This window comes from Nerophis lumbriciformis, linkage group LG31 (genome assembly GCF_033978685.3).
Source record: "Nerophis lumbriciformis linkage group LG31, RoL_Nlum_v2.1, whole genome shotgun sequence".
Taxonomy (NCBI): Eukaryota; Metazoa; Chordata; class Actinopteri; order Syngnathiformes; family Syngnathidae; genus Nerophis; species Nerophis lumbriciformis.
The window spans coordinates 848902-876537 of NC_084578.2; the positions used below are offsets into that span (position 1 = coordinate 848902).

General features: G+C 40.7%; 2 protein-coding genes across 3 annotated transcripts in view; one reads left to right on the plus strand and one right to left on the minus strand.

The window, feature by feature from the left end:
* Positions 1 to 119: 119 nt before the first annotated feature.
* sec22a (SEC22 homolog A, vesicle trafficking protein) lies at positions 120 to 21951 on the plus strand. 2 transcript variants are annotated; one of them, XM_061926149.2, is made up of 7 exons: positions 120 to 237; positions 7110 to 7320; positions 9367 to 9530; positions 9616 to 9795; positions 13025 to 13143; positions 13205 to 13270; positions 21405 to 21951. In XM_061926149.2, the coding sequence occupies exons 2-7, from the start codon at positions 7139 to 7141 to the stop codon at positions 21603 to 21605; spliced, it is 912 nt and encodes a 303-aa protein (XP_061782133.1). In that variant the 5' UTR covers positions 120 to 237; positions 7110 to 7138; the 3' UTR covers positions 21606 to 21951. The 2 variants fall into 2 exon arrangements, with proteins under 2 accessions (XP_061782133.1, XP_061782134.1); XM_061926150.2 differs by having other exon boundaries at positions 174 to 246.
* Positions 21952 to 23966: 2015 nt separating this feature from the next.
* adcy5 (adenylate cyclase 5) overlaps positions 23967 to 27636 on the minus strand; it is a 44098-nt gene continuing 40428 nt past the window's right edge. Inside the window, exon 21 of the mRNA XM_072912006.1 lies at positions 23967 to 24406. Coding sequence (XP_072768107.1) covers positions 24283 to 24406 — 124 coding nt within the window. The 3' untranslated portion in view covers positions 23967 to 24282. The remainder of the gene's footprint in view (positions 24407 to 27636) is intronic.

Consider the following 27636-nt stretch of genomic DNA (forward strand, 5'->3'; position numbering starts at 1 on the left):
TATGTAGAGTCATTTAACCTGCTTTAAAATCCAAATCTGTCGCAGTAATTGCATTTTTTTCAGAAGTTTGGTCGTGTATTATTTGAAACTATCGTTTCCAATTGCTGACGTCACATGTTGTTTTCCCACAATGCGTAGCGAATGAGCCACGTAAACGCAAGGTTTGATTGCATTTATGGCTCACATCTGCCCGCCTGCAAACATCTCCTTCTGAAGGATGCTGCTTCATCTCTCAAGGTCGTCAATGCAAGCGAAACTTTTGTTTTTCTTCACGTTAGCTTGTAGCAATCAGCTAGCTCGCTTGACTTCCTTAGCATGCTAACGTTAGCCTGTGATTAGCTGCTAAGTGGCTAACCTGTCAGAGCGTCTACTTCTCTATGGTTTAAAACATTACACTTGCTTAAAATATTCAACTTCTACTGGAAACGATAGCTTCAACGACACGCTTCCGTATTTTATTTGATATAAATGACGTAGTGAGTGACTATTTTGTCGCCGTCCTAAATGAACGCTACTGTTTTACTCTTCAGTTTTTGTTTATTTCACCGGTTAAAATAATGGTTTCCATTATAAAATACAACGTTGAAACAATCCTCTTGGTTTGGTTACTGGCGATGAAGAGGAAGCCATTCACTAGAGCAATGTGTTTCAACCACTGTGCCGCGGCACACTAGGAGATACAGTCTGGTGTGCCGTGGGAGATGTAGGGCTGCAGCTAACGATTATTTTTCTATCGATTAATCTATAGATTATTTTTTTCGATTAATCGGTTAATCTATAGATTATTTTTTTTCGATTAATCTATAGATTATTTTTCCTTTTACCGATTTTTTTTTAATTTAAAATGAAGAGGAAAAAATAAATGTAGGCCAGTTTTTTCAAAAGGCATGGCTTTTATTTACAAAAAAAAAAAGTATGGCCACTCAGTCAACATTGACAACAACATGACAAAATATTCTGTAACAATGTAAACATTTAAAACTTTTAACATTTAACAAAATTAAAAGTAGCTTATTTGCTTTTTAATGTGCATATATAAAAGTAAACATCCAGTGCAAATCTTAATATTCTGGAATAGTATAAGCATTTCAAAAGTAAAAGTATTGCTTATTTTGCTTTAAAATGTGCAAAAATAAAGATAAACATCCAATACAAAAAAGTGCAAAACGGAAATATTCTGTAACAAGTGTAAACATTTCAACAAAAGTAAAAGTATTGCTTATTTGCTAAAATGTGCAAAAATAAAGCTAAACATCCAATACAAAAAAGTGTACAGTGTAAACATTTCAACAAAAGTAAAAGTATTGCTTATTTTGCTTAATAACACAACAATGATAGTATGATTAAAGTGAAAGTTAATTGTTGGTTTGTACATAGTATATGTAACTGTTAATGTTGTAAAAGGTATTTGCACAACTAATTAACGTTAGCGTTTGTGACACGTCTTGTGCCGTGGGGTTCTTTCAGGACCGACAGACTGAACGCCAGACGGCTTTGCCAGGTTTACAATCTTTTAATTTTACACAAAGTCTTTTCTCTTCCAACTGCGCGGATCGCGCACCTGGGCACGATTGCGGCGTCGCTCCCGGCGCGCCCCGCCTCGCCGCTCGCTCGCCGCCGCCGCCTCTCCACAGCGTTAAAGAGGAGCGCGTCTTTGTAAGCACTGAACAGGCACGCCAAACGCGCCTCTCAGAGCGAAACGGTGCTTTAGTTTATGAATTTACAACGCAGATACAAATGACACATTCATGTTTTTGTGTAATAATGACAACGTATACGCACGCGGACGATTGACTTGTTGATGGTGATGGCAAGAACGCTGTCGGGGGTTTTCTTTTCAAATGTTCGTTCATAGCCGTTGTGCTGCTATGATAGGCCATTTCCGCTCGACACAGTGTGCATACAACAACATTATTAGGCCGTTTATTGAAATACTCCCACACTTTTGACGACTTTTGACGTGCTTTTTTCCCCTCGCTCGCATCGTCTGCTTTGCGCTCCGCCATGACAGTAAAGTAGAGTGACGTAAATATGCGACGCGCAAAAACGGCGTCGACCTATTTACGTAACCGATGACGTCGACTATGTCGACGCGTCGTTTCAGCCTTAGGGAGATGACGTCATTTCACCTAATTGGGTTAAAAATCGTTTTTGCAAACCAGTAATTATAATAATAGTAATATCTGTATAATAATAATTATATCTGTATCATGAATCAATTTAAGTGGACCCCAACTTAAACAAGTTGAAAAACTTATTGGGGTGTTACCATTTAGTGGTCAATTGTACGGAATATGTACTTCACTGTGCAACCTACTAATAAAAGTCTCAATCAATCAATCCGCAAATAATGTGCCGTTGTTGAGTGTCGGTGCTGTCTAGAGCTCGGCAGAGTAACCATGTAATACTCTTCCATATCAGTAGGTGGCAGCAGGTAGCTAATTGCTTTGTAGATGTCGGGAACATGGTTTGTCGTGATTTCATTATTTTCATTCATTTATTTATTTCAGGCAATGACATAAAAAAGTACAAAGTTGACAACACATAATAATATAAATGAATATAGTGCGAAAGGTAATGTATAGTATGTGATGCATGATTGTCCAGTTTTGCCTGAAAGGGAGTGGGAAGAAGATAATTTATTTAATCCCACCCCCAGTTCTCCATTCAGTGATTATTCACATGAGTTTCACTCTTACTTTGTTCAAGGATTATAATACACATGTTGTATCATAGTGGCATTACCACAGGTAACAATAATTATTACACTGTAGCAATCATTTGTATCAACAATGTAGGAATAATAAATATAGCAACAATGGTAATAGACAACAAAGCAATAATGGTAAGGAAACATTGAGCACATGTTAACACTTTGAGACAGAGTACAGCAGCAGGTCAAATTAAAGACCCTCATCTCTATATTTGAACCAGACCCCATGTTTGTATAATAGTTTAAATCAGGGGTGCTCACACTTTTTCTGCAGGCGAGCTACTTTTCAATTGATCAAGTCGTGGGGATCTACCTCATTCATATATATCATTTATATTTACTTATTTATGAAATATATGGTTTTGTTAACAAGTTAAAGGTGTTTAATAATAATGCAAGCATGTTTAACACATATAGTTAATATTGTAAAAAAATTAAAGGTGTTTAATGATAATACAAGAATGTTTAATACATATAGTTAATATTGTTAACAACTTAAAGGTGTTTAAAGATAATACAAGCATGTTTAACACATATAGTTAATATTGTTAATAAGTTAAAGGTGTTTAAAGATAATACAAGCATGTTTAACACATATAGATTCCTTTCTTTCATGAAGACAAGAATATAAGTTGGTGTATTACCTGCTTCTGATTGGACAGTGGTGCTGATAACGTCCGCATTTTCGAATGGAGGAGAAAAAAGTCCTCCTTTCTGTCCAATACCACATGAAAGTGGTTGGTTTTTGGCATCTTATTTGTCCAGCTTCCGTACTCCTTTGTATACACTTTACAAGAAATACATTGTCGGCAAACTCCGTAGCTTGCTAGCTTGTGCACGCCAGCTTTCTGAGACTCTTATTTTGTTAGCGCAACTGTGCAACTGTGCAGTCGGTCTTTGGAGTTTTGACGACAGGTACGGCGCCAGAGTCTGTTGAAATAAAGTGTTTCTCGCCTTCCAGTCGGTAATTTTAATGAGCTGGCAGCAGCCAGCGTCATCTCAGAAGACCCTCGGGTGCCGTGAATGTCAATCAAGTGACAAAAGTGACGTCATAGTGAAGATTTATGATCGCTCATTTTTAGGACTATTTTTTTAATGCCTAGCTGGTGATCGACTGACACACCCTCCGAGATCGACCGGTAGCTCGCGATCGACGTAATGAGCACCCCTGGTTTAAATCCATTAATAGTTTGGCATTGCTTGTGTTGTAAGTCCAGTTTGTTCCATAGTTTTACTCCGCATACAGACACACAAAAACGTTTACGAGTGGTTTGAGCTCTCGGCAATAAGAAATATCCAAAATGTGATCACAATATGCGGGAGGCAGCGTGCAGGTAAAAAGGTATCCAACGCTTAAACCAAAAATAAACAAAAGGCGAGTGCTGCTAAGAAAAGGCATTGAAGCTTAGGGATGGCTATGCAAAACGAAACTAAAACTTAACTGGCTTGGCTGCAAAGTAACCAAAAACCGAATGCTGGACGACAGCAAAGACTTACGGCGCGTGGAGCAGACGGCGTCCACAAAGTACACCCGTACATGACATGACAATCAACAGTGTCCCCACAAAGAAGGATAGTGTCCGCACAACTTAAATAGTCTTGATTGCCAAAACAAAGCAGGTGCGGGGAATAGCGTTCAAGGAAGACATGAAACTGCTACAGGAAAGTACCAACAAAACAGGAAAAGCCACCGAAATAGGAGCGAAAGACAAGAACTAAAACCCGACACACAGGAAAACGTCAGAAATCTCAAAATAAGTCCCAACGTAATGTGACAGGTGGTGACAGTACACCTACTTTGAGACAAACGTTATAGTGACGCATGCTTGGTTATGGTTTGAATTCATATCCAACAATTGCGAAAAAACACTTTGTCAATATTGGCTGCTGAGTTTCATTTTTCAATGATTTCTCCTGGTTGTGTGTAAGGCTGCAGCTAACGATTATTTTTCTATCGATTAATCTATAGATTATTTTTTTCGATTAATCGGTTAATCTATAGATTATTTTTTCGATTAATCTATAGATTATTTTTCCTTTTACCGATTATTTTTTTTATTTAAAATGAAGATGAAAAAATAAATGTAGGCCAGTTTTTTCAAAAGGCATGGCTTTTATTTACAAAAAAAAAAAGTATGGCCACTCAGTCAACATTGACAACAACATGACAAAATATTCTGTAACAATGTAAACATTTAAAACTTTTAACATTTAACAAAATTAAAAGTAGCTTATTTGCTTTTTAATGTGCAAATATAAAAGTAAAACATACAGTGCAATCTTAATATTCTGCAATAGTATAAGCATTTCAAAAGTAAAAGTATTGCTTATTTGCTAAAATGTGCAAAAATAAAGATACCGGTAAACATCCAATACAAAAAAGTGCAAAACGAAATATTCTGTAACAGTGTAAACATTTCAACAAAAGTAAAAGTATTGCTTATTTTGCTTAATAACACAACAATGATAGTATGATTAAAGTGAAAGTTAATTGTTGGTTTGTACATAGTATATGTAACTGTTAATGTTGTAAAAGGTATTTGCACAACTAATTAACGTTAGCGTTAAAGAGGAGCGCATCTTTGTAAACACTGAACAGGCATGCCAAACGCGCCTCTCAGAGCGAAACAGTGTTTTAGTTTATGAATTTACAACGCAGATACAAATGACACATTCATGTTTTTGTGTAATGATGACAACGTATACTCACGCGGACGATTGACTAGTTGATGGTGATGGCAAGAACGCTGTCGGGTGTTTTCTTTTCAAATGTTCGTTTATAGCCGTTGTGCATACAACAACATTATTAGCAGAGGTGGGTAGAGTAGCCAGAAATTGTACTCAAGTAAGAGTACTGTTACTTTAGAGATTTATTACTCAAGTAAAAGTAAGGAGTAGTCACCCAAATATTTACTTGAGTAAAAGTAAAAAGTATATTGTGAAAAAACTACTCAAGTACTGAGTAACTGATGAGTAACATACACACATATATATATATATATATATATATATATATATATATATATATATATATATACACACACACACATATATATATATATATATATATATATATATATATATATATATACACATATATATACATACATTGATATATACAGTATATCATTTATATTTATTTATTTTGCCGTTTTTGTTTACATGTTAAAGGTGTTTTAATGAATATACATGCATGTTTAACACATATAGATTCCTTTCTTTCATGAAGACAAGAATATAAGTTGGTGTATTACCTGATTCTGATGACTTGCATTGATTGTAATCAGACAGTATTGCTTATAACGTCCACATTTTCAAATGGAGGAGAAAAAAAGTTCCTCCTTTCTGTCTAATACCACATGAAAGTGGTTGGTTTTTGGTATCTTATTTGTCCAGCTTCCATATTCGTTTTTATACACTTTACAAGAAATAAATTGGCGGCAAACTCCGTAGCTTGCTAGCTTGTTTGCGCTGGCTTTCGGAGACTCTTATTTTGAAAGCGCGGCGCGATGGAGCGGCACTTTTATTGTGAAGACAGGAACTGTGCAGTCAGTCTTTAGGCTTTTGACGGGATGTACGGTTGAAATAAAAAGTAGTCTTTTTTCCTTCACACTTTTGATTGATTGATTGAAACTTTTGTTAGTAGATTGCACAGTACAGTACATATTCCGTACAATTGACCACTAAATGGCAACACCCCAATACGTTTTTCAACTTGTTTAAGTCAGGTCATGTGACCGCCTGGCTCTGTTTGATTGGTCCAACGTCACCAGGGACTGCATCTGATTGGTGGAACGGAGTCAAACGTCACTAGTGACTGCATTTTATTGGTGGAACGGAGTGAAACGTCACCAGTAACGCAGGCACTATGAAGGTCTGTCTGACAGACCAAAACAAACAAAGCGTGCATTAACAGATCGATAAAAATTAGTAGTGAGTAGCGAGCTGAATGTAGATAAAAGTAGCGGAGTAAAAGTAGCGTTTCTTCTTAGGCCGTTTATTGAAATACTCCCACACTTTTGACGACTTTTGGCGTGCTTTTTTCCCCTCGCTCGCACCGCTCGCATCGTCTGCTTTGCGCTCCGCCATGACGGTAGTGTGACGTAAATATGCGACGCGTCGAAGCACAAAAACGGCGTCGACGCGTCGTTTCAGCCCTAGTTGTGTGCCTCTGGATTTTTTCAATAATTACAATGTGCTTTGGCTCAGGAAAGGTTGAAAAACACTGCACTAGAGGAGCTGTGCATGGTCGTGACGTCACACTTCCGGCTTTGCTCACGTTCAGTATGACCCATCCATCCATTTTCTACCGCTTTCGCCCGTTATTTAAAAGGAAAAAAAGAAGTTTTTGTTTGGTTTAAATATTGTAATGATTTAAAAATGGATCTCCTCATAGGTTGTGTGGCGTGTCAGGACATCTCTGAGATGGCCTCGGTGCTGTTCGCCTCAGTGATTCGGGTCGTGGACGGCCTGCCCCTGTCGGCGTCCACGGACTACGAGCAGGACAAAGACCTGCAGGAGACCAAGAGACACCTCAAAGGTCTCTCCAAGAAGCTGGGCCAGTTTCCCGACCGCTGCACCCTGAGGTGTGGCCTCTACAATGTCAAGTAAGAACTTTCTAATGACTCCATGGGTGACCATGGTTTTTTTTTTTGTTATCCTGGTAAGCATAGACCAGCTGTCTCCAAAGTGCGGCTCGGGGGAAAATTGCGGCCTGCAGCAAATTTTTTAAATATCTTAAAAATAAAATATAAAAGTGGAACAAAAGAGCAATGAGGAAAAAGTTGCAATGTTGACTCGAAGAACACGTATTGCCATGCAGGCTTTAACTTAATTGCTCAAGTAATAATGAACCAAAATGAATGTTATTGACCTTCAATTAATTCACCTAAAATATTCCACTTTAAAATATTTTTGGGAGACAATATTGCAAGTTTTTTTGTTTGTTTTTTCACAAAAAAACAAAGTTTTCTTTAACAAAAAGGCATCGACATAATTGACCCAAACTTGGTCAATTATGTCACGCCCCATAAGCCTGACTTACATTTTTTGAATTAGTGATTTAACTGCTTAAAAAAAAAAAAAAAGGATTACTCCCTATATGTGTATGTATATGTATATATATATATATAAATATATATATATATATATATATATATATATATGTGTGTGTGGGAAAAAAAATCACAAGACTACTTCATCTCTACAGGCCTGTTTCATGAGGGGTTCCCTCAATCATCAGGAAATTTTAAAATCTCCTGATGATTGAGGGAACCCCTCATGAAACAGGCCTGTAGAGATGAAGTAGTCTTGTGATTTTTTTCCCCCACACATACGTATATTGCGCTCTACCACGGTATCGAGCACTATTTTTTGGATAACCTTATTAAGAAATATATATATATATATATATATATATATATATATATATATCTGTTTATATTCTTTTATTTTATTTCTGATTATTATTAATATTGTATTATTATTTCATTTTTCTTTATTTAATTGATTGATATTTGCAAATACTACTTAGTTTTTCTGCTGTTTCTTTCTTTTTTAGGGGGGGGGGGGGTATGATTGGGATATAAACAAACAAAAAATATTTTGACATTTAGGGCAGACAACAGATATATGATGTATGTGAATATGATGTAATGGATAGGAATGTCTGTCTTCTTTTTTTTCTCTTTCTATCCCCTCCTGCTCCAGCCCGGCCGCACCAAATGATAATATAAATACATTTAATAAAGTCAAATACAAATACGGCAACAAGAGAAGTATCCTACACTTCTCTTTTGTAAAGTAAACTGAACAGCCGACATGGGCATCTACATCAACTATATGATTTGCCTGAGAAGCTGGACAGGACAAAAGACAAAAAAATAAATGTCTGATGCTGGATGTCAATAAAAATAAAATGGAAAAAAAAAAGGGCATCAAACAAACAAAATAATGAAAAAATAAAAACAACTTATAATCGACGGATAGGTCTAAAGATTTATGAGTTGAAAGTGAAAAAAGAAAGTAATGTATGACTTATTTTTAACACTTTAATGAGTTGGACCCTTTTGAATCCCCAATAATTGTATTTTATTTTTTAACTGTCATTGCTCAAAAAGTAATTAAAAGCAATGTTGTTATGAATAATTGACCTATGTAAAGCTCCAATTATTTCACATCAAATTTTCCACTTGGAAAATTTTGGGGGTGAAAATATTTTGTGTTTTTTTTGCCATTAAAAACTGAGTTTTGACGAAAAGAGCATCAATTTAAAAGAAATAAACTTTATATCGACTGATTGACCGGAAATTGATCTGGCCATTTCCGCGTTGAATTAAAAAAAAAAAATATTAATATTACTTTTTTTTTTTTTAGTAGTACCGTAGTCCCCCAGGACCAAATTTGAGGGGAGCCCTAAAAGTGAAAAAAAATCCATCTATTGCATTGGTTTTGAAAATAGAAAAGCCTGCTTTGATGTTTCAGTGTGGTGCTCTGTAGAAAAGTTTTGGACACCCCTGGCTTAGAGCAAGCTTTTTAGTGATTGTTGCAGCCTAGAATGGCCAAATGTGTTTGCGTGGACACATTTGAAGGGCGTGATAGAGGTCCCAAAGTGGAAGGAGAAGATGAGAAGAATAAGAGTGTTTGTGTGTCAGTTTCAGCAGTGCTCTGGGCGTGGGCTACATGATGGTGTGCTCCTCAAGCTACCCCAACGTGCTGGCCTTCTGCTTCCTGGACGAGCTGCAGAAGGAGTTCATCGTCACCTACGACAGCAGGCGGGTGGTCGGCGCCGTGCGGCCGTACTCCTTCATCGAGTTCGGTGAGTGTCGTACGCCGCCCGCATCACACCCGCCTCTGAACCCACGCCAAGGAGATCCTGTTGTTGTGCTGTGGTCTCATGTCAGACACCTTCATCCAGAAGACCAAGCAGCGCTACAACAGTCCTCGCTCGCTCTCCACCAAGATCAACCTGGCCGACATGCAGACTGAGATCAAACTGCGGCCGCCTTACCCGCTGACCCCCGACGACCTGCACGCCATCAACGGCTTGTCGCCGCGCCTGTCCTCCAAGTACAAGGGCATCGGTGAGAGCGCTCGTCATAACTCTTGTTGGTTGTCCTCAACGTCACAGGATTGTCACAATATACCATCCTGTGAGACACAGAACAGCAAGCTACACGTGGCTGTCAACAAGACACTGTCCTTTCATTTGCACAACTGCCAGTGAAAAGGCTGGAAGACACCTGCTCAGTGGCCTAGTGGTTAGAGTGTCCGCCCTGAGATGGGTAGGTCGTGAGTTCAAACCCCGGCCGAGTCATACCAAAGACTATAAACATAGGAGCCATTACCTCCCCGCTTGGCACTCAGCATCAAGTGTTGGAATTGGGGGTTAAATCACCAAAATGATTCCCGGGCGTGGCCACTGCTGCTGCTCACTGCTCCCCTCACCTCCCAGGGAGTGAACAGGGGGATGGGTCAAATGCAGAGAGTAATTTCACCACACCACATCGGTACTTTAACTTTTAACACATCTGTTAGTAGTGTCATCAAGACAATAACAAAGCACACTGGTTGCATCATCAAGTAATGCACATAATCCAACAAGTCAGAAGAACATTGAGTATATTAATGCCATCATTAGTGAGTTTCACCATCAATTCATGCACGTAATGCAACAAGTCAGAAGAACATTGAGTTCATTAATGCCATCATTAGTGAGTTTCACCATCAATTCATGCACGTAATCCAACAAGTCAGAAGAACATTGAGTTTATTTATGCCATCATTAGTGAGTTTCACCATCAATTCATGCACGTAATGCAACAAGTCAGAAGAACATTGAGTTTATTAATGCCATCATTAGTGAGTTTCACCATCAATTCATGCACGTAATCCAACAAGTCAGAAGAACATTGAGTTCATTAATGCCATCATTAGTGAGTTTCACCATCAATTCATGCACGTAATCCAACAAGTCAGAAGAACATTGAGTTCATTAATGCCATCATTAGTGAGTTTCACCATCAATTCATGCACGTAATCCAACAAGTCAGAAGAACATTGAGTTTATTAATGCCATCAGTGAGTTTCACCATCAATTCATGCACGTAATGCAACAAGTCAGAAGAACATTGAGTTCATTAATGCCATCATTAGTGAGTTTCACCATCAATTCATGCACGTAATCCAACAAGTCAGAAGAACATTGAGTTCATTAATGCCATCATTAGTGAGTTTCACCATCAATTCATGCACGTAATCCAACAAGTCAGAAGAACATTGAGTTCATTAATGCCATCATTAGTGAGTTTCACCATCAATTCATGCACGTAATCCAACAAGTCAGAAGAACATTGAGTTTATTAATGCCATCATCAGTGAGTTTCACCATCAATTCATGCACGTAATGCAACAAGTCAGAAGAACATTGAGTTCATTAATGCCATCATTAGTGAGTTTCACCATCAATTCATGCACGTAATCCAACAAGTCAGAAGAACATTGAGTTTATTAATGCCATCATTAGTGAGTTTCACCATCAATTCATGCACGTAATCCAACAAGTCAGAAGAACATTGAGTTCATTAATGCCATCATTAGTGAGTTTCACCATCAATTCATGCACGTAATGCAACAAGTCAGAAGAACATTGAGTTCATTAATGCCATCATTAGTGAGTTTCACCATCAATTCATGCACGTAATCCAACAAGTCAGAAGAACATTGAGTTTATTAATGCCATCATTAGTGAGTTTCACCATCAATTCATGCACGTAATCCAACAAGTCAGAAGAACATTGAGTTCATTAATGCCATCATTAGTGAGTTTCACCATCAATTCATGCATGTAATCCAACAAGTCAGAAGAACATTGAGTTCATTAATGCCATCATTAGTGAGTTTCACCATCAATTCATGCACGTAATCCAACAAGTCAGAAGAACATTGAGTTTATTAATGCCATCATTAGTGAGTTTCACCATCAATTCATGCACGTAATCCAACAAGTCAGAAGAACATTGAGTTCATTAATGCCATCATTAGTGAGTTTCACCATCAATTCATGCACGTAATCCAACAAGTCAGAAGAACATTGAGTTCATTAATGCCATCATTAGTGAGTTTCACCATCAATTCATGCACGTAATCCAACAAGTCAGAAGAACATTGAGTTTATTAATGCCATCATTAGTGAGTTTCACCATCAATTCATGCATGTAATCCAACAAGTCAGAAGAACATTGAGTTCATTAATGCCATCATTAGTGAGTTTCACCATCAATTCATGCACGTAATCCAACAAGTCAGAAGAACATTGAGTTTATTAATGCCATCATTAGTGAGTTTCACCATCAATTCATGCACGTAATCCAACAAGTCAGAAGAACATTGAGTTCATTAATGCCATCATTAGTGAGTTTCACCATCAATTCATGCATGTAATCCAACAAGTCAGAAGAACATTGAGTTCATTAATGCCATCATTAGTGAGTTTCACCATCAATTCATGCACGTAATCCAACAAGTCAGAAGAACATTGAGTTTATTAATGCCATCATTAGTGAGTTTCACCATCAATTCATGCACGTAATCCAACAAGTCAGAAGAACATTGAGTTCATTAATGCCATCATTAGTGAGTTTCACCATCAATTCATGCACGTAATCCAACAAGTCAGAAGAACATTGAGTTCATTAATGCCATCATTAGTGAGTTTCACCATCAATTCATGCACGTAATCCAACAAGTCAGAAGAACATTGAGTTTATTAATGCCATCATTAGTGAGTTTCACCATCAATTCATGCATGTAATCCAACAAGTCAGAAGAACATTGAGTTCATTAATGCCATCATTAGTGAGTTTCACCATCAATTCATGCACGTAATCCAACAAGTCAGAAGAACATTGAGTTTATTAATGCCATCATTAGTGAGTTTCACCATCAATTCATGCACGTAATCCAACAAGTCAGAAGAACATTGAGTTCATTAATGCCATCATTAGTGAGTTTCACCATCAATTCATGCACGTAATGCAACAAGTCAGAAGAACATTGAGTTCATTAATGCCATCATTAGTGAGTTTCACCATCAATTCATGCACGTAATCCAACAAGTCAGAAGAACATTGAGTTTATTAATGCCATCATTAGTGAGTTTCACCATCAATTCATGCACGTAATCCAACAAGTCAGAAGAACATTGAGTTCATTAATGCCATCATTAGTGAGTTTCACCATCAATTCATGCACGTAATCCAACAAGTCAGAAGAACATTGAGTTTATTAATGGATCATTGCCATCTCTCTCAGCCCCCACTCAGACGTTGGAGCCGCCCACCTTGCCAGGTGTGGTGTCCTGTGTGCTGAGTGTCCTGTGCGGGGGTCTCAACCTGCTGCGAGGGGTCCACGCCATGGAGAGTGTCCTGCAGGTGACGTCCTCCTCATGTCCCCCCACCTGTCACACGCTTTAATCAAACCTTGCATGTGCAGAACGAGGAGGAGGACTTCAACTACGTGATGGCCTTCTTCCTGGGCACCGCTGCCTGTCTCTACCAGGTCAGCTAGCATCACACTCTAACACATCAATTATCACACCACCTGTCTTTACCAGGTCAGCTAGCATCACACTCCAACACATCAATTATCACACCACCTGTCTCTAACAGGTCAGCTAGCATCACACTCTAACACATCAATTATCACACCACCTGTCTTTACCAGGTCAGCTAGCATCACACTCTAACACATCAATTATCACACCACCTGTCTCTACCAGGTCAGCTAGCATCACACTCTAACACATCAATTATCACACCACCTGTCTCTAACAGGTCAGCTAGCATCACACTCTAACACATCAATTATCACACCATCTGTCTTTACCAGGTCAGCTAGCATCACACTCGCTAACACATCAATTATCACACCACCTGTCTCTAACAGGTCAGATAGCATCACACTCTAACACATCAATTATCACACCACCTGTCTCTACCAGGTCAGCTAGCATCACACTCTAACACATCAATTATCACACCACCTGTCTCTACCAGGTCAGCGAGCATCACACTCTAACACATCAATTATCACACCACCTGTCTCTACCAGGTCAGCTAGCATCACACTCTAACACATCAATTATCACACCACCTGTCTCTACCAGGTCAGCTAGCATCACACTCTAACACATCAATTATCACACCACCTGTCTCTACCAGGTCAGCTAGCATCACACTCTAACACATCAATTATCACACCATCTGTCTTTACCAGGTCAGCTAGCATCACACTCGCTAACACATCAATTATCACACCACATGTCTCTAACAGGTCAGATAGCATCACACTCTAACACATCAATTATCACACCACCTGTCTTTACCAGGTCAGCTAGCATCACACTCGCTAACACATCAATTATCACACCACCTGTCTCTACCAGGTCAGATAGCATCACACTCTAACACATCAATTATCACACCACCTGTCTCTACCAGGTCAGCTAGCATCACACTCTAACACATCAATTATCACACCACCTGTCTCTACCAGGTCAGCTAGCATCACACTCTAACACATCAATTATCACACCATCTGTCTTTACCAGGTCAGATAGCATCACACTCTAACACATCAATTATCACGCCACCTGTCTCTACCAGGTCAGCTAGCATCACACTCTAACACATCAATTATCACACCACCTGTCTCTACCAGGTCAGCTAGCATCACACTCTTAACACATCAATTATCACACCACCTGTCTCTACCAGGTCAGCTAGCATCACACTCGCTAACACATCAATTATCACACCACATGTCTCTAACAGGTCAGATAGCATCACACTCTAACACATCAATTATCACACCACCTGTCTCTACCAGGTCAGCTAGCATCACACTCTAACACATCAATTATCACACCATCTGTCTTTACCAGGTCAGCTAGCATCACACTCGCTAACACATCAATTATCACACCACCTGTCTCTAACAGGTCAGATAGCATCACACTCTAACACATCAATTATCACACCATCTGTCTTTACCAGGTCAGCTAGCATCACACTCTAACACATCAATTATGACACCACCTGTCTCTACCAGGTCAGCTAGCATCACACTCTAACACATCAATTATCACACCACCTGTCTCTACCAGGTCAGCTAGCATCACACTCTAACACATCAATTATCACACCATCTGTCTTTACCAGGTCAGCTAGCATCACACTCTAACACATCAATTATCACACCACCTGTCTCTACCAGGTCAGATAGCATCACACTCTAACACATCAATTATCACACCACCTGTCTCTACCAGGTCAGCTAGCATCACACTCTAACACATCAATTATCACACCAGCTGTCTCTAACAGGTCAGCTAGCATCACACTCTAACACATCAATTATCACACCACCTGTCTCTACCAGGTCAGATAGCATCACACTCTAACACATCAATTATCACACCACCTGTCTCTACCAGGTCAGCGAGCATCACACTCTAACACATCAATTATCACACCACCTGTCTCTACCAGGTCAGATAGCATCACACTCTAACACATCAATTATCACACCATCTGTCTCTAACAGGTCAGATAGCATCACACTCTAACACATCAATTATCACACCACCTGTCTCTACCAGGTCAGATAGCATCACACTCTAACACATCAATTATCACACCACCTGTCTCTACCAGGTCAGATAGCATCACACTCTAACACATCAATTATCACACCACCTGTCTCTACCAGGTCAGCGAGCATCACACTCTAACACATCAATTATCACACCACCTGTCTCTACCAGGTCAGCTAGCATCACACGCTAACACATCAATTATCACGCCACCTGTCTTTACCAGGTCAGCTAGCATCACACTCTAACACATCAATTATCACACCACCTGTCTCTACCAGGTCAGCTAGCATCACACTCTAACACATCAATTATCACACCACCTGTCTCTACCAGGTCAGCTAGCATCACACTCTAACACATCAATTATCACATCACCTGTCTCTACCAGGTCAGCGAGCATCACACTCTAACACATCAATTATCACACCACCTGTCTCTACCAGGTCAGATAGCATCACACTCTAACACATCAATTATCACACCACCTGTCTCTACCAGGTCAGATAGCATCACACTCTAACACATCAATTATCACACCATCTAACAGGTCAGCTAGCATCACACTCTAACACATCAATTATCACACCACCTGTCTCTACCAGGTCAGCTAGCATCACACTCTAACACATCAATTATCACACCAGCTGTCTCTAACAGGTCAGCTAGCATCACACTCTAACACATCAATTATCACACCAGCTGTCTCCACCAGGTCAGCTAGCATCACACTCTAACACATCAATTATCACACCACCTGTCTCTACCAGGTCAGCTAGCATCACACTCTAACACATCAATTATCACACCACCTGTCTCTACCAGGTCAGCTAGCATCACACTCTAACACATCAATTATCACATCACCTGTCTCTACCAGGTCAGCGAGCATCACACTCTAACACATCAATTATCACACCACCTGTCTCTACCAGGTCAGATAGCATCACACTCTAACACATCAATTATCACACCATCTAACAGGTCAGCTAGCATCACACTCTAACACATCAATTATCACACCACCTGTCTCTACCAGGTCAGCTAGCATCACACTCTAACACATCAATTATCACACCAGCTGTCTCTAACAGGTCAGCTAGCATCACACTCTAACACATCAATTATCACACCAGCTGTCTCCACCAGGTCAGCTAGCATCACACTCTAACACATCAATTATCACACCACCTGTCTCTACCAGGTCAGCTAGCATCACACTCTAACACATCAATTATCACATCACCTGTCTCTACCAGGTCAGCGAGCATCACACTCTAACACATCAATTATCACACCACCTGTCTCTACCAGGTCAGCTAGCATCACACTCTAACACATCAATTATCACACCATCTGTCTCTAACAGGTCAGATAGCATCACACTCTAACACATCAATTATCACACCACCTGTCTCTACCAGGTCAGCGAGCATCACACTCTAACACATCAATTATCACACCACCTGTCTCTACCAGGTCAGCTAGCATCACACTCTAACACATCAATTATCACATCACCTGTCTCTACCAGGTCAGCGAGCATCACACTCTAACACATCAATTATCACACCACCTGTCTCTACCAGGTCAGATAGCATCACACTCTAACACATCAATTATCACACCACCTGTCTCTACCAGGTCAGATAGCATCACACTCTAACACATCAATTATCACATCACCTGTCTCTACCAGGTCAGCGAGCATCACACTCTAACACATCAATTATCACACCACCTGTCTCTACCAGGTCAGATAGCATCACACTCTAACACATCAATTATCACACCATCTAACAGGTCAGCTAGCATCACACTCTAACACATCAATTATCACACCACCTGTCTCTACCAGGTCAGCTAGCATCACACTCTAACACATCAATTATCACACCATCTGCCGCCTCCCTTAAAGTCTTGCATCCAATTTAAAATGTCCTCAATGCTGTCCAAATCTTATAAAGTCTTAAATAGGAACTGCACTTATTTGGAATGTTACATAAGACAAGAACACACATGTTTGTTATGCATTCTAAATTGTAAATAATAGGTTAGCAAAAGTCAGCTAACAATGGAGCTTATTGGAGCAGCTCTATTTCGTCTTTCAAGCACTCTAAAAAACCTCCAATGTTTTATATACACACTGTAAGTATACATGTAGTATCTAGTAACATTCATAATAACATGTCATATTTACATATTATGATCATTTGAAGTATTAATGTCATAGACGCATCACAACGTTCACGTGCCCTTCAACAAGAAGACTACTAATCATGGCAGACTTGATGAGAGACTACTTTGGCACAAATGATGATCCAGAAACTTCTGTTTTTGAGCCTGAATATAAGGAAGATGGTCTACAAGTTTTACAAGCTACTCAGTGGCCTAGTGGTTAGAGTGCCCGCCTTGAGATGGGTAGGTTGTGAGTTCAAACCCCGGCCGAGTCATACCAAAGACTATAAAAATGGGACCCATTACCTCCCTGCTTGGCACTCAGCATCAAGGCTTGGAATTGGGGGTTAAATCACCAAAAATGATTCCCGGGCGCGGCACCCCTGCTGCCCACTGCTCCCCTCACCTCCCAGGGGGTGGACAAGGGTGATGCGTCAAATGCAGAGGACACATTTCACCACACCTAGTGTGTGTGTGTGACAATCATTGCTATTTTAACTTAACTTTAACTTAGAAGCTAAACAGATGCAGCTTCAGTCAAACTCTAAGCATCATGTAGCAGTATTGCTAAGTGCTAAACAAGATATACAAACATAATAAAACAATCACTTACTGTACAATGCCTGCTCTCACTAGGATAAAGACTAATGGGATGTTTATATCCTCCCCTTTACATCAACAATTCATCATCCTCACAACGGGCTAAAAAACAAGCGTCTTTTTTGTGTCTTTCTGGCCATCTCCGGGTCTAAGTTGGATGTCAGTTGACCAACTTGTGGGTTTATGTCCACAACCTTCTACTATCCAGAGGGAAGGCATGATTTATCATCGAGAATTTACTTTCACCAACTCAGAGGCCATGCAGCAGCTCAAGTTAGCTCTCTGTGATCAAAAGTAGTTCCTCTACGTTAGCGCTTATAACAACAATACGGCTAATACTTGTTACTATTCAGGTCATCACATGTAAATGGAGTGTTGTTGGCACCTTTTAGAGGACTTTATGGGCTGGATAGTGTACTGCATTGTTAGCCACCTCCTACTTGCTATATTTTACGACTTAGAATGCACAAAGAGAGAAAAAGGTGTTCTTGTCTTTCATAAGGATTGTGAATGACAGACAACTCAAAATAAAAGTGCAATTCCCCTTTCACTAAAATGTCAATCCAATTAAAGTGCAAATAAAGATATAGCTTCGACACTTAAGTCATATTTTTTGCGCTTCAGAAACTTCTCTGACTTGAGCCGCAGACTTCTTCTGTTTGGTGTTGTCATTACTGCCACAAGTGGTGGAGAAGTGTACTACAACACATTTGACAAAGGGTTCAACTCTTTGAGACAATTGTCTGCACTTCCTGTTAGTTGCAACATTTGAATATTGCAGATGTATTTCTACTTTAGACATGTACCCTATTTTTCCGACTATAAGTGGCAGTTTTTTCCATAGTTTGGCCGGGGGTGCGACTTAAACTCAGGAGCGACTTATGTGTGAAATGATGACCACATTATAATATTATTGATGTCATTCACGTAAGAGACTAGACGTATAAGATTTCATGGGATTTAGTGACAGATTGTTTGGTAAACGTATAGCATGTTCTATATGTTATAGTTATTTGAATGACTCTTACCATAATATGTTACATTAACATACCAGTTGGTTATTTATGCCTCATATAACGTGCACTTATTCAGCCTGTTGTTCACTATTCTTTATTTACTTTAAATTGCCTTTCAAATGTCTATTCTTGCTGTTGGCTTTTAGCAAATACATTTCCCCAAAAAATGTGACTTATACTCCAGTGCGACTTATATACATACTTGCCAACCCTCCCGGATTTTCCGGGAGACTCCCGAAATTCAGCACCTCTCCCGAAAACCTCCCGGGACAAATTTTCTCCCGAAATTCAGGCACATAATATAAACAGCGTACCTGCCCAATGACGTTATAACTGTAGAATAATGGAGGGCGAGTTCTTGGTTTCTTATGTGTGTTTATTGTTAGGCAGTTTCATTAACGTCCTCCCAGCGTGGCAACAACACACAACAACAGCAGTCACTTTTTTGTCTACCGTAAAGCAGTTCGTCTGCCGTAAACAGCAATGTTGTGACACTCTTAAACAGGACAATACTGCCATCTAGTGCATTTGATGAAAGCACTTTTGTGTGTGCCACACAGCAATGCATCATCAGAGGTGGCTAGAAAAACAGCATGGTTAGAAAAATAGTGACAAATAGAACAAGGATGGACAATTCAACCCTTAACTCAACAATGAGTAGATGAGTGTTATGTGTGTGTATATGTGTAAATAAATGAACACTGAATAAGCGGTAGAAAATGGATGGATGGATGGATGAAATTCAAGTATTTATTTTATTTATATATATATATATTAGAGATGCGCGGTTTGCGGGCACAACCGCGGAGTCCGCGGATTATCCGCGGATCGGGCAGATGAAATTTAAAAAAATTTGATTTTATCCGCGGGTCGGGTCGGGTCTGGTGGTTGAAATAAAAAAAAAAGAGATTTTAAATAGATTCAGGCGGGTGGCAGTTAAACCAATTGGTAAATATATATACATAGTTAAATGTTGTTACCCACATACGAAAAACGAGCAGGCACCTGCAGCATATGCCACAACAGAAGAAAAAAAAGAAAAGAGATGGACACTTTTACGGAGCGGAGAAGGGACGCCTCGCTGGGGTCCGGGACCGAGGCCCCTTCCCCCGAGAGGGCCCCACCGGGAGCCATAGCTGAGGCGATCCGCGAGAAGGGCCCGACGCACGTCCAGGGTCACCACCGCGCCCACCGCACCGACACCCCGCCTCGTCCGCCTTCGCCGCGGCCGGCGTCACGCGCAGCAGGTAAGCAGCTTACCTGCCCGCCACCCCCGTGGCCGGGGGCTTGTAACAGGGGTCACTCCGCGCGCTCCGCCCGCGCAGCTTACCTGCCCGCCACCCCTGTTGCCGGGGGCGCGTAACAGGGGTCACTCCGCGTGCAGTGCGCTCACGAAAGGGGTGGGGCTCACCCTGGTTGATATAGACAGCAGCTAGGACGGTGGCCATGGAAGTTGGAACCCGCTAAGGAGTGTGTAACAACCCACCTGCCGAATCAACTAGCCCTGAAAATGGATAGCGCTGGAGCGTCGGGCCCATACCCGGCCGTCGCCGGCAGCGAGACGCGCTTGGAGGTGCGCTCAGCGCGGCTCCCATATGATTGCGCACTGGTGTGCGTCTGGGTCGTGACAGCGTGGCACGCGAATGTCTGTGCTGCATTGGATCAGTCTCCTTTTTTTAACAGGCAAAAGCTTTATAACCTCACTATTGCCTTGCATCGTCTATATTAGATATATAACAACGGGCGGGTGCGGGCGGATGCGGTTCTGATCAAATGTTAGATTGGGTGGATTGCGGATGGTTGACGACTTTCTGATGCGGTTGCGGATGAAATAATTGCCTATCCGCGCATCTCTAATATATATATATATATATATATATATATATATATATATGTATATACATATATATATATATATATATATATATGAATGAAATACTTGACTTAGTATTTCTTATATATATATATATATATATATATATATATATATATATATATATATATATATGAAATACTTGACTTGGTGAATCCTAGCTGTAAATATACTCCTCCCCTCTTAACGACGCCCCCAACCACGCCCCCTCCCCACCCCCCACCTCCCGAAATCGGAGGTCTCAAGGTTGGCAAGTATGCTTATATATGTTTTTTTCCTTCTTTATGATGCATTTTCCACACACCATACTCTTGTTTGCAATGAAGATGTATTGTTGTCTTTGTCCTTCAAAGTCTGCGGCGTGTGTTTCAGTGCTTCCTGTTTGCCTACTTCTCGCTGTGGCGCGACCTGAAGTCCTTCCTGGCGTTGGCGCTGGTGTGCGTGTGCAACATGTACCTCTACCAGCTCAGGAACGTGTGGCAGATCCTCTTCCACGTGGCCGTGGCCGCCGCCATGACGCTCAGCATCCGCCTCAGGCAGCCGCTGGGCAAGGCGCCGGACTACAACGTCTGACCATGAACGCAACACCCTCAGACTTTTGCAGCAGCAACACCCAGGTGTCACACACACACACACACACACACACACACACACACACACACGCTCCTTGACGACTAAGGTTCAGGTTCTGTTGAAGCTATGCAAAGCTGCCTCACACACACCTTTTTGTTGTTCTCCCTTTGACATTATTTATTGGTGAATGGTTTTGTCATGTGATCACTGAGCGGCCAATCACAGTAGAGAACACAAGGTGTTGTTGGAATGACTCATCGTTTCATACAGCAGCTTCATGAGGCGTTCAGTGACTGACTTGTACCTAATTGTGACATTTTTAATAGCAATAAAAGGCTAAAGTGCTGCCCCCTGCTGGTGAAACTTACCTTTCTGATGAGAAGTGACCATTTGGAACACTTTCTAAAAATACTATTTAATAAATAAGCAAAAAGGTGAAATGTCATGAGGACAATGTTCAAAAAATAATAATGAATTAAAACCAATGTTATGAATTGACATATTTGAGGTTCCAAATACTTCACATCAAATATTACACTTTGAAATATTTTTTGGGGGAAATATTTCATATTTTGTGTATTTGTTGTAAAATAAAAGTCTTCTTTGACACAAAGGGCATAAAACAAACAAAAACATAAAGAAATAAATAGATCTGAGGTTAATGTAGAAATGTCGGGCCTGAAAGTCAAATAATGTCTGGCTTATTTGTAACACTTTTATGACTTATAGACATATTTAAGACTCCAAATACTTCACATCAAACATTACACTTTAAATATTTACTAGGGAAAATATTAAATATGCTGTTTGCAATAAGAAAAACAGTGTTTTGATGTAAAAGGAGCCATAAAACCCACACAAACTTTATATTGACAAATGGATCTGAAGTTAAATATTTGTAACACTTCTTTTGGGTATTCATGAATTAAAATCAATGTTATGAATTATTGACTCTAAATACTTCACATCAAATATTACACTTTGAAATATTTTTTGAGCGGAAAATGTTGCAAAAAGTCAGTGAAATAAATTGTATGATTTAACACTTTTATGAGTGGATCCACAATAATTGTTTTTGTATTTTAACTGTCATTTCTTACAAAATATTAATCAATGTTATTTTAATCTTTTCAGTGTATAAAGTTTGCACCTCCTGTACTAACTAACACTGCTTTATTAAATATAAACAACAACTTTAGTCTTCCTGCATAAAGTCCACTTTTTAGCATCCCTCATGGTGTTCTTGCAACATGACAAGGTGGAGTGTTAAAGTACATACAAGTACTCTCTAGAACTACTTAGTACATCACTCCTAGTCCTACTTAGTACATCACACCTAGTACTACTTAGTACATCACTCCTAGTACTACTTAGTACATCACACCTCATCCTACTTAGTACGTCACTCCTAGTACTACTTAGTACATCACTCCTAGTACTACTTAGTACATCACTCCTAGTACTACTTAGCACATCACTCCTAGTCCTACTTAGTACATCACTCCTAGTCCTACTTAGCACATCACTCCTAGTACTACTTAGTACATCACTCCTAGTACATCACTCCTAGTCCTACTTAGTACATCACTCCTAGTACGACTTAGTACATCACTCCTAGTACATCACTCCTAGTACTACTTAGTACATCACTCCTAGTCCTACTTAGTACATCACTCCTAGTCCTACTTAGTACATCACTCCTAGTACATCACTCCTAGTACTACTTAGTACATCACTCCTAATACATCACTCCTAGTACTACTTAGTACATCACTCCTAGTCCTACTTAGTACATCACTCCTAGTACGACTTAGTACATCACTCCTAGTCCTACTTAGTACATCACTCCTAGTCCTACTTAGTACATCACTCCTAGTCCTACTTAGTACATCACTCCTAGTCCTACTTAGTACATCACTCCTAGTACATCACTCCTAGTCCTACTTAGTGCATCACTCCTAGTCCTACTTAGTACATCACTCCTAGTCCTACTTAGTACATCACTCCTAGTCCTACTTAGTACATCACTCCTAGTCCTACTTAGTACATCACTCCTAGTACATCATTCCTAGTCCTACTTACTTTCCCAGCAAAAAGTTGGTGCTAGCACTGCTCGTCTTCAAGGATGTTGACATATCTAAACATTTATCCATGACAATATGGAGAAGCTGCTGATGGTGTGTTTGACAGATAGGAAGTAGAAGTCCACTCTCCAAGGTGGTGGTCAGTGGGCGTGTCATTGTTGTTGCTAGTCTAGAAAGAAAGGGCGATGTCGCACATGATTTGAGATAAGAGTGTTTTGAGTTAAGAGTGGCGTGAGGGAACCAATGCAAGCAGGACTGTGATAAAGAAGAGGAGAAGCAGAGTGAAAGATGTTTAGTGAGTTGAAGGAACATTCACTTTTCTTTCCAAAGCATAAACATTTGTACAAAATATAAATCTGCTGCTTAGAAAATTAGAAAATGTAACTCTTGACATCCTTTAGTGCCTTTAGGCTCCTCCCACTGACTCCGCCCCTTAGTTCAGGGTCTAGCGCTCCTCTCACAAGCCCACAAGACCTTCAAACTTTGGTCTCCAGACGTGATCCACGCTTGGCTGGCTTCTTCTGCTTCCTGTCGCTCCGGACCAGGACTAGGACCAGGACCAGGACCAGGACCAGGACGGTCTTAGATGTGCGCTAGCTGGCGGAGGGCCCGCTGATGAGGAAGTAAGTCATCATGTCTCCTTTGCCTTTGACCGTGACCACACCTCGGTACTCCAGGCGGTAGTTGTAGGACGTCAGCACCTGCTGCAGGTCCGCCGTCACCTGAACACACCAGACATTTATTTTGAAAGGGCTTTCCAGAAATAATCTACACATAAGTGTGATCGATGCTGTATTACTTCCCCTGAACTGCCGGGGCCTGCTTTGTCCCTTTTCCACCAAACACTGGTCCTTCCTCGGACCTCGCCGACATCCGTCCAAGAAGACCAAGACTTAAAACTGCTTTGTTTTTATTGGCTCCTCAACCTAAACTCTCTAGCGCCTCCTTTACCATGGCAACGTCTCACACAGGAAGTCGGCCATCTTGGTTCAAATGAAAGCGCGGGCCATGACAAATTGCCGAGGTCATGTGACGTGGGCGTGGCTTGGTGCCAAACCTTGAACGTTTCTAACCTGCCTCAACAAACCCAGACCTTGAAGGGCTGGATTAGTACACGTTCATGGTGGGCGGAGCCTAAAACCCCTCCTCGCCACCAACCATGGGACTGGAATTACTTTGCATGGCAAACTGATGCGTGCTTTTAAGATGGTGACGAGACACCACTAGAATGTCAACTTCCTTCATGTGCTCCTCAAGTTGTCTTGTGATTGATGCTGTATTACTGCCCTAGCCAATGACTTTGACAGCGTATTTTATTTTGCTCATGGTCCCTCTTCCAAAAGCCCTCCCACACTTGGTCTAGCCCCTCCCACACTTGGTCTAGCCCCTCCCACATTTCCAAGGCTCCCTGGCAAAGTGTTTATTGAACACGCTGTGGCGTCCATTTTGTGTCCACAAGCAGACGTAAAAAGAGGATGAATAATGCAGGAGCTACAAATACTCAGTACTTTACTGAGTGTTGCTAAATATTTCATGTAGCATTTAAAAATGCTGACAATTGACCAGTTGTATTTTTAGTCTCATTATTACTTTTGACATGAAGCTGACTGTTATGTTGCGCCCTACAAAGTGTTTACAGTGTAAGAAGTCTTACTCACCAGCTGTTTGATTAGAACATTCATCTCCTTTTTAGTTTCCATGAACACATTTGGAGGTGGTGTTAACGCCATGTAAAATCGCTAATGATAATTAGTAGCCTGTCTTTGGCAAATCCTATGTAAATTAGCATCAAGCTAGCACATTACTTTACGTTGGCGACTCACTCATGCTCCAACTGGACGTGACGTGCAACAAAGTATGTAGGTAGAGAATGTGGTACCAGCACTTGGTCCCTACTAGGTAGAGAATGTGGTACCAGCACTTGGTCCCTACTAGGTAGAGAATGTGGTACCAGCGGTTGGTCCCTACAGAGGTAGAGAATGTAGTACCAGTACTTGGTTCCTACTATTAGGTAGAGAATGCGGTACCAGCATTTGGTCCCTACAGAGGTAGAGAATGTGGTACCAGCACTTGGTCCCTACAGAGGTAGAGAATGTGGTACCAGCACTTGGACACTACTAGGTAGAGAATGTGGTACCAGCACTTGGTCCCTACTAGGTAGAGAATGAGGTACCAGCGCTTGGTCCCTACAGAGGTAAAGAATGTGGTACCAGCACTTGGTCCCTACTAGGTAGAGAATGTGGTACCAGCGCTTGGTCCCTACTAGGTAGAGAATGTGGTACCAGCGCTTGGTCCCTACTAGGTAGAGAATGTGGTACCAGCACTTGGACACTACTAGGTAGAGAATGTGGTACCAGCACTTGGTCCCTACTAGGTAGAGAATGAGGTACCAGCGCTTGGTCCCTACAGAGGTAAAGAATGTGGTACCAGCACTTGGTCCCTACTAGGTAGAGAATGTGGTACCAGCGCTTGGTCCCTACTAGGTAGAGAATGTGGTACCAGCGCTTGGTCCCTACAAAGGTAGAGAATGTGGTACCAGCGCTTGGTCCCTAGAGAGGTAGAGAATGAGGTACCAGCGCTTGGTCCCTAGAGAGGTAGAGAATGAGGTACCAGCGCTTGGTCCCTACTAGGTAGAGAATGTAGTACCAGCGCTTGGTCCCTACTAGGTAGAGAATGTGGTACCAGCGCTTGGTCCCTACAGAGGTAGAGAATGAGGTACCAGCGCTTGGTCCCTAGAGAGGTAGAGAATGAGGTACCAGCGCTTGGTCCCTACTAGGTAGAGAATGAGGTACCAGCGCTTGGTCCCTACTAGGTAGAGAATGAGGTACCAGCGCTTGGTCCCTACTAGGTAGAGAATGAGGTACCAGCGCTTGGTCCCTACTAGGTAGAGAATGTGGTACCAGCGCTTGGTCCCTACTAGGTAGAGAATGTAGTACCAGCACTTGGTCCCTACTAGGTAGAGAATGTAGTACCAGCACTTGGTCCCTACTAGGTAGAGAATGTGGTACCAGCGCTTGGTCCCTAGAGAGGTAGAGAATGAGGTTCCAGCGCTTGGTCCCTACGGAGGTAGAGAATGTAGTACCAGTACTTGGTCCCTACTAGGTAGAGAATGAGGTACCAGTGCTTGGTCCCTACAGAGGTAGAGAATGAGGTACCAGCGCTTGGTCCCTACTAGGTAGAGAATGAGGTACCACTGACCAGAACACGACCTGGTGGTCGTGTGTTTGAGTCCTGATCGCAATCAAGTTTTACAGATTTGTGTTTTCATTTTGTTTAAATGTTGTTTTACATTCACACAAAAATAAAAGATTGAACAATTTCTTTGTCATGAATTTGTTTTAGGAGAAATAAAATCCTGCATTAAAATAATAGCCAGTTGGTATTGTGGCAAATTAATATTTAAGTAATCTAAGTAAGAGTCGTCATGTGATTGATGTTGTATTACTTCCCATCACTGCATCAGATGGAATGACTTAAATATCCAACTCTGATTCCATTCAAAACCGATTCTTGCAATTAATTATTTGGTATAATTATAATGAAAAGTGTCATGTTAAAAAATCTCTTCTGCGTGCCTGAGAGAATGTCTTAAAATGGATTCTTATAAAAAAATAATGAATCTATTTAGAATCAGGAAGAATAAGAATCACAATTCAATATTTGAGTTGATCTCCCTGCTGGATTCTTCTCACTTGATGAGACAAAGAATTGATATTCAATTCCTCTTTTGGTCAAATCCACAAATTGGTTTCCTTTTGTGGTTGATGCTGTATTACTGCCATTCCCCAAGTTTGACCTAACCATTCCTGTTTTGGATGATATCACACAATCACAGAGATCACCTGGATCTTCTCAGGTCCTCTTGACCGTGTGACTCACCACCTTCACCAATGTTGTACTTGGGCTTCTCTTTTTAATGACACCATAACTTACCTCCTTTTATTCCA

Excerpts from the sequence above, each read along its gene's own strand:
- sec22a (XM_061926149.2), top strand. The coding sequence starts at position 7,139 with ATGGCCTCGGTGCTGTTCGCCTCAGTGATTCGGGTCGTGGACGGCCTG. Across the intron at positions 7,321-9,366 it reads TGTGGCCTCTACAATGTCAA|TTTCAGCAGTGCTCTGGGCG; the intron begins GTAAGAACTTTC and ends TTTGTGTGTCAG. Across the intron at positions 13,144-13,204 it reads CCATGGAGAGTGTCCTGCAG|AACGAGGAGGAGGACTTCAA; the intron begins GTGACGTCCTCC and ends TTGCATGTGCAG.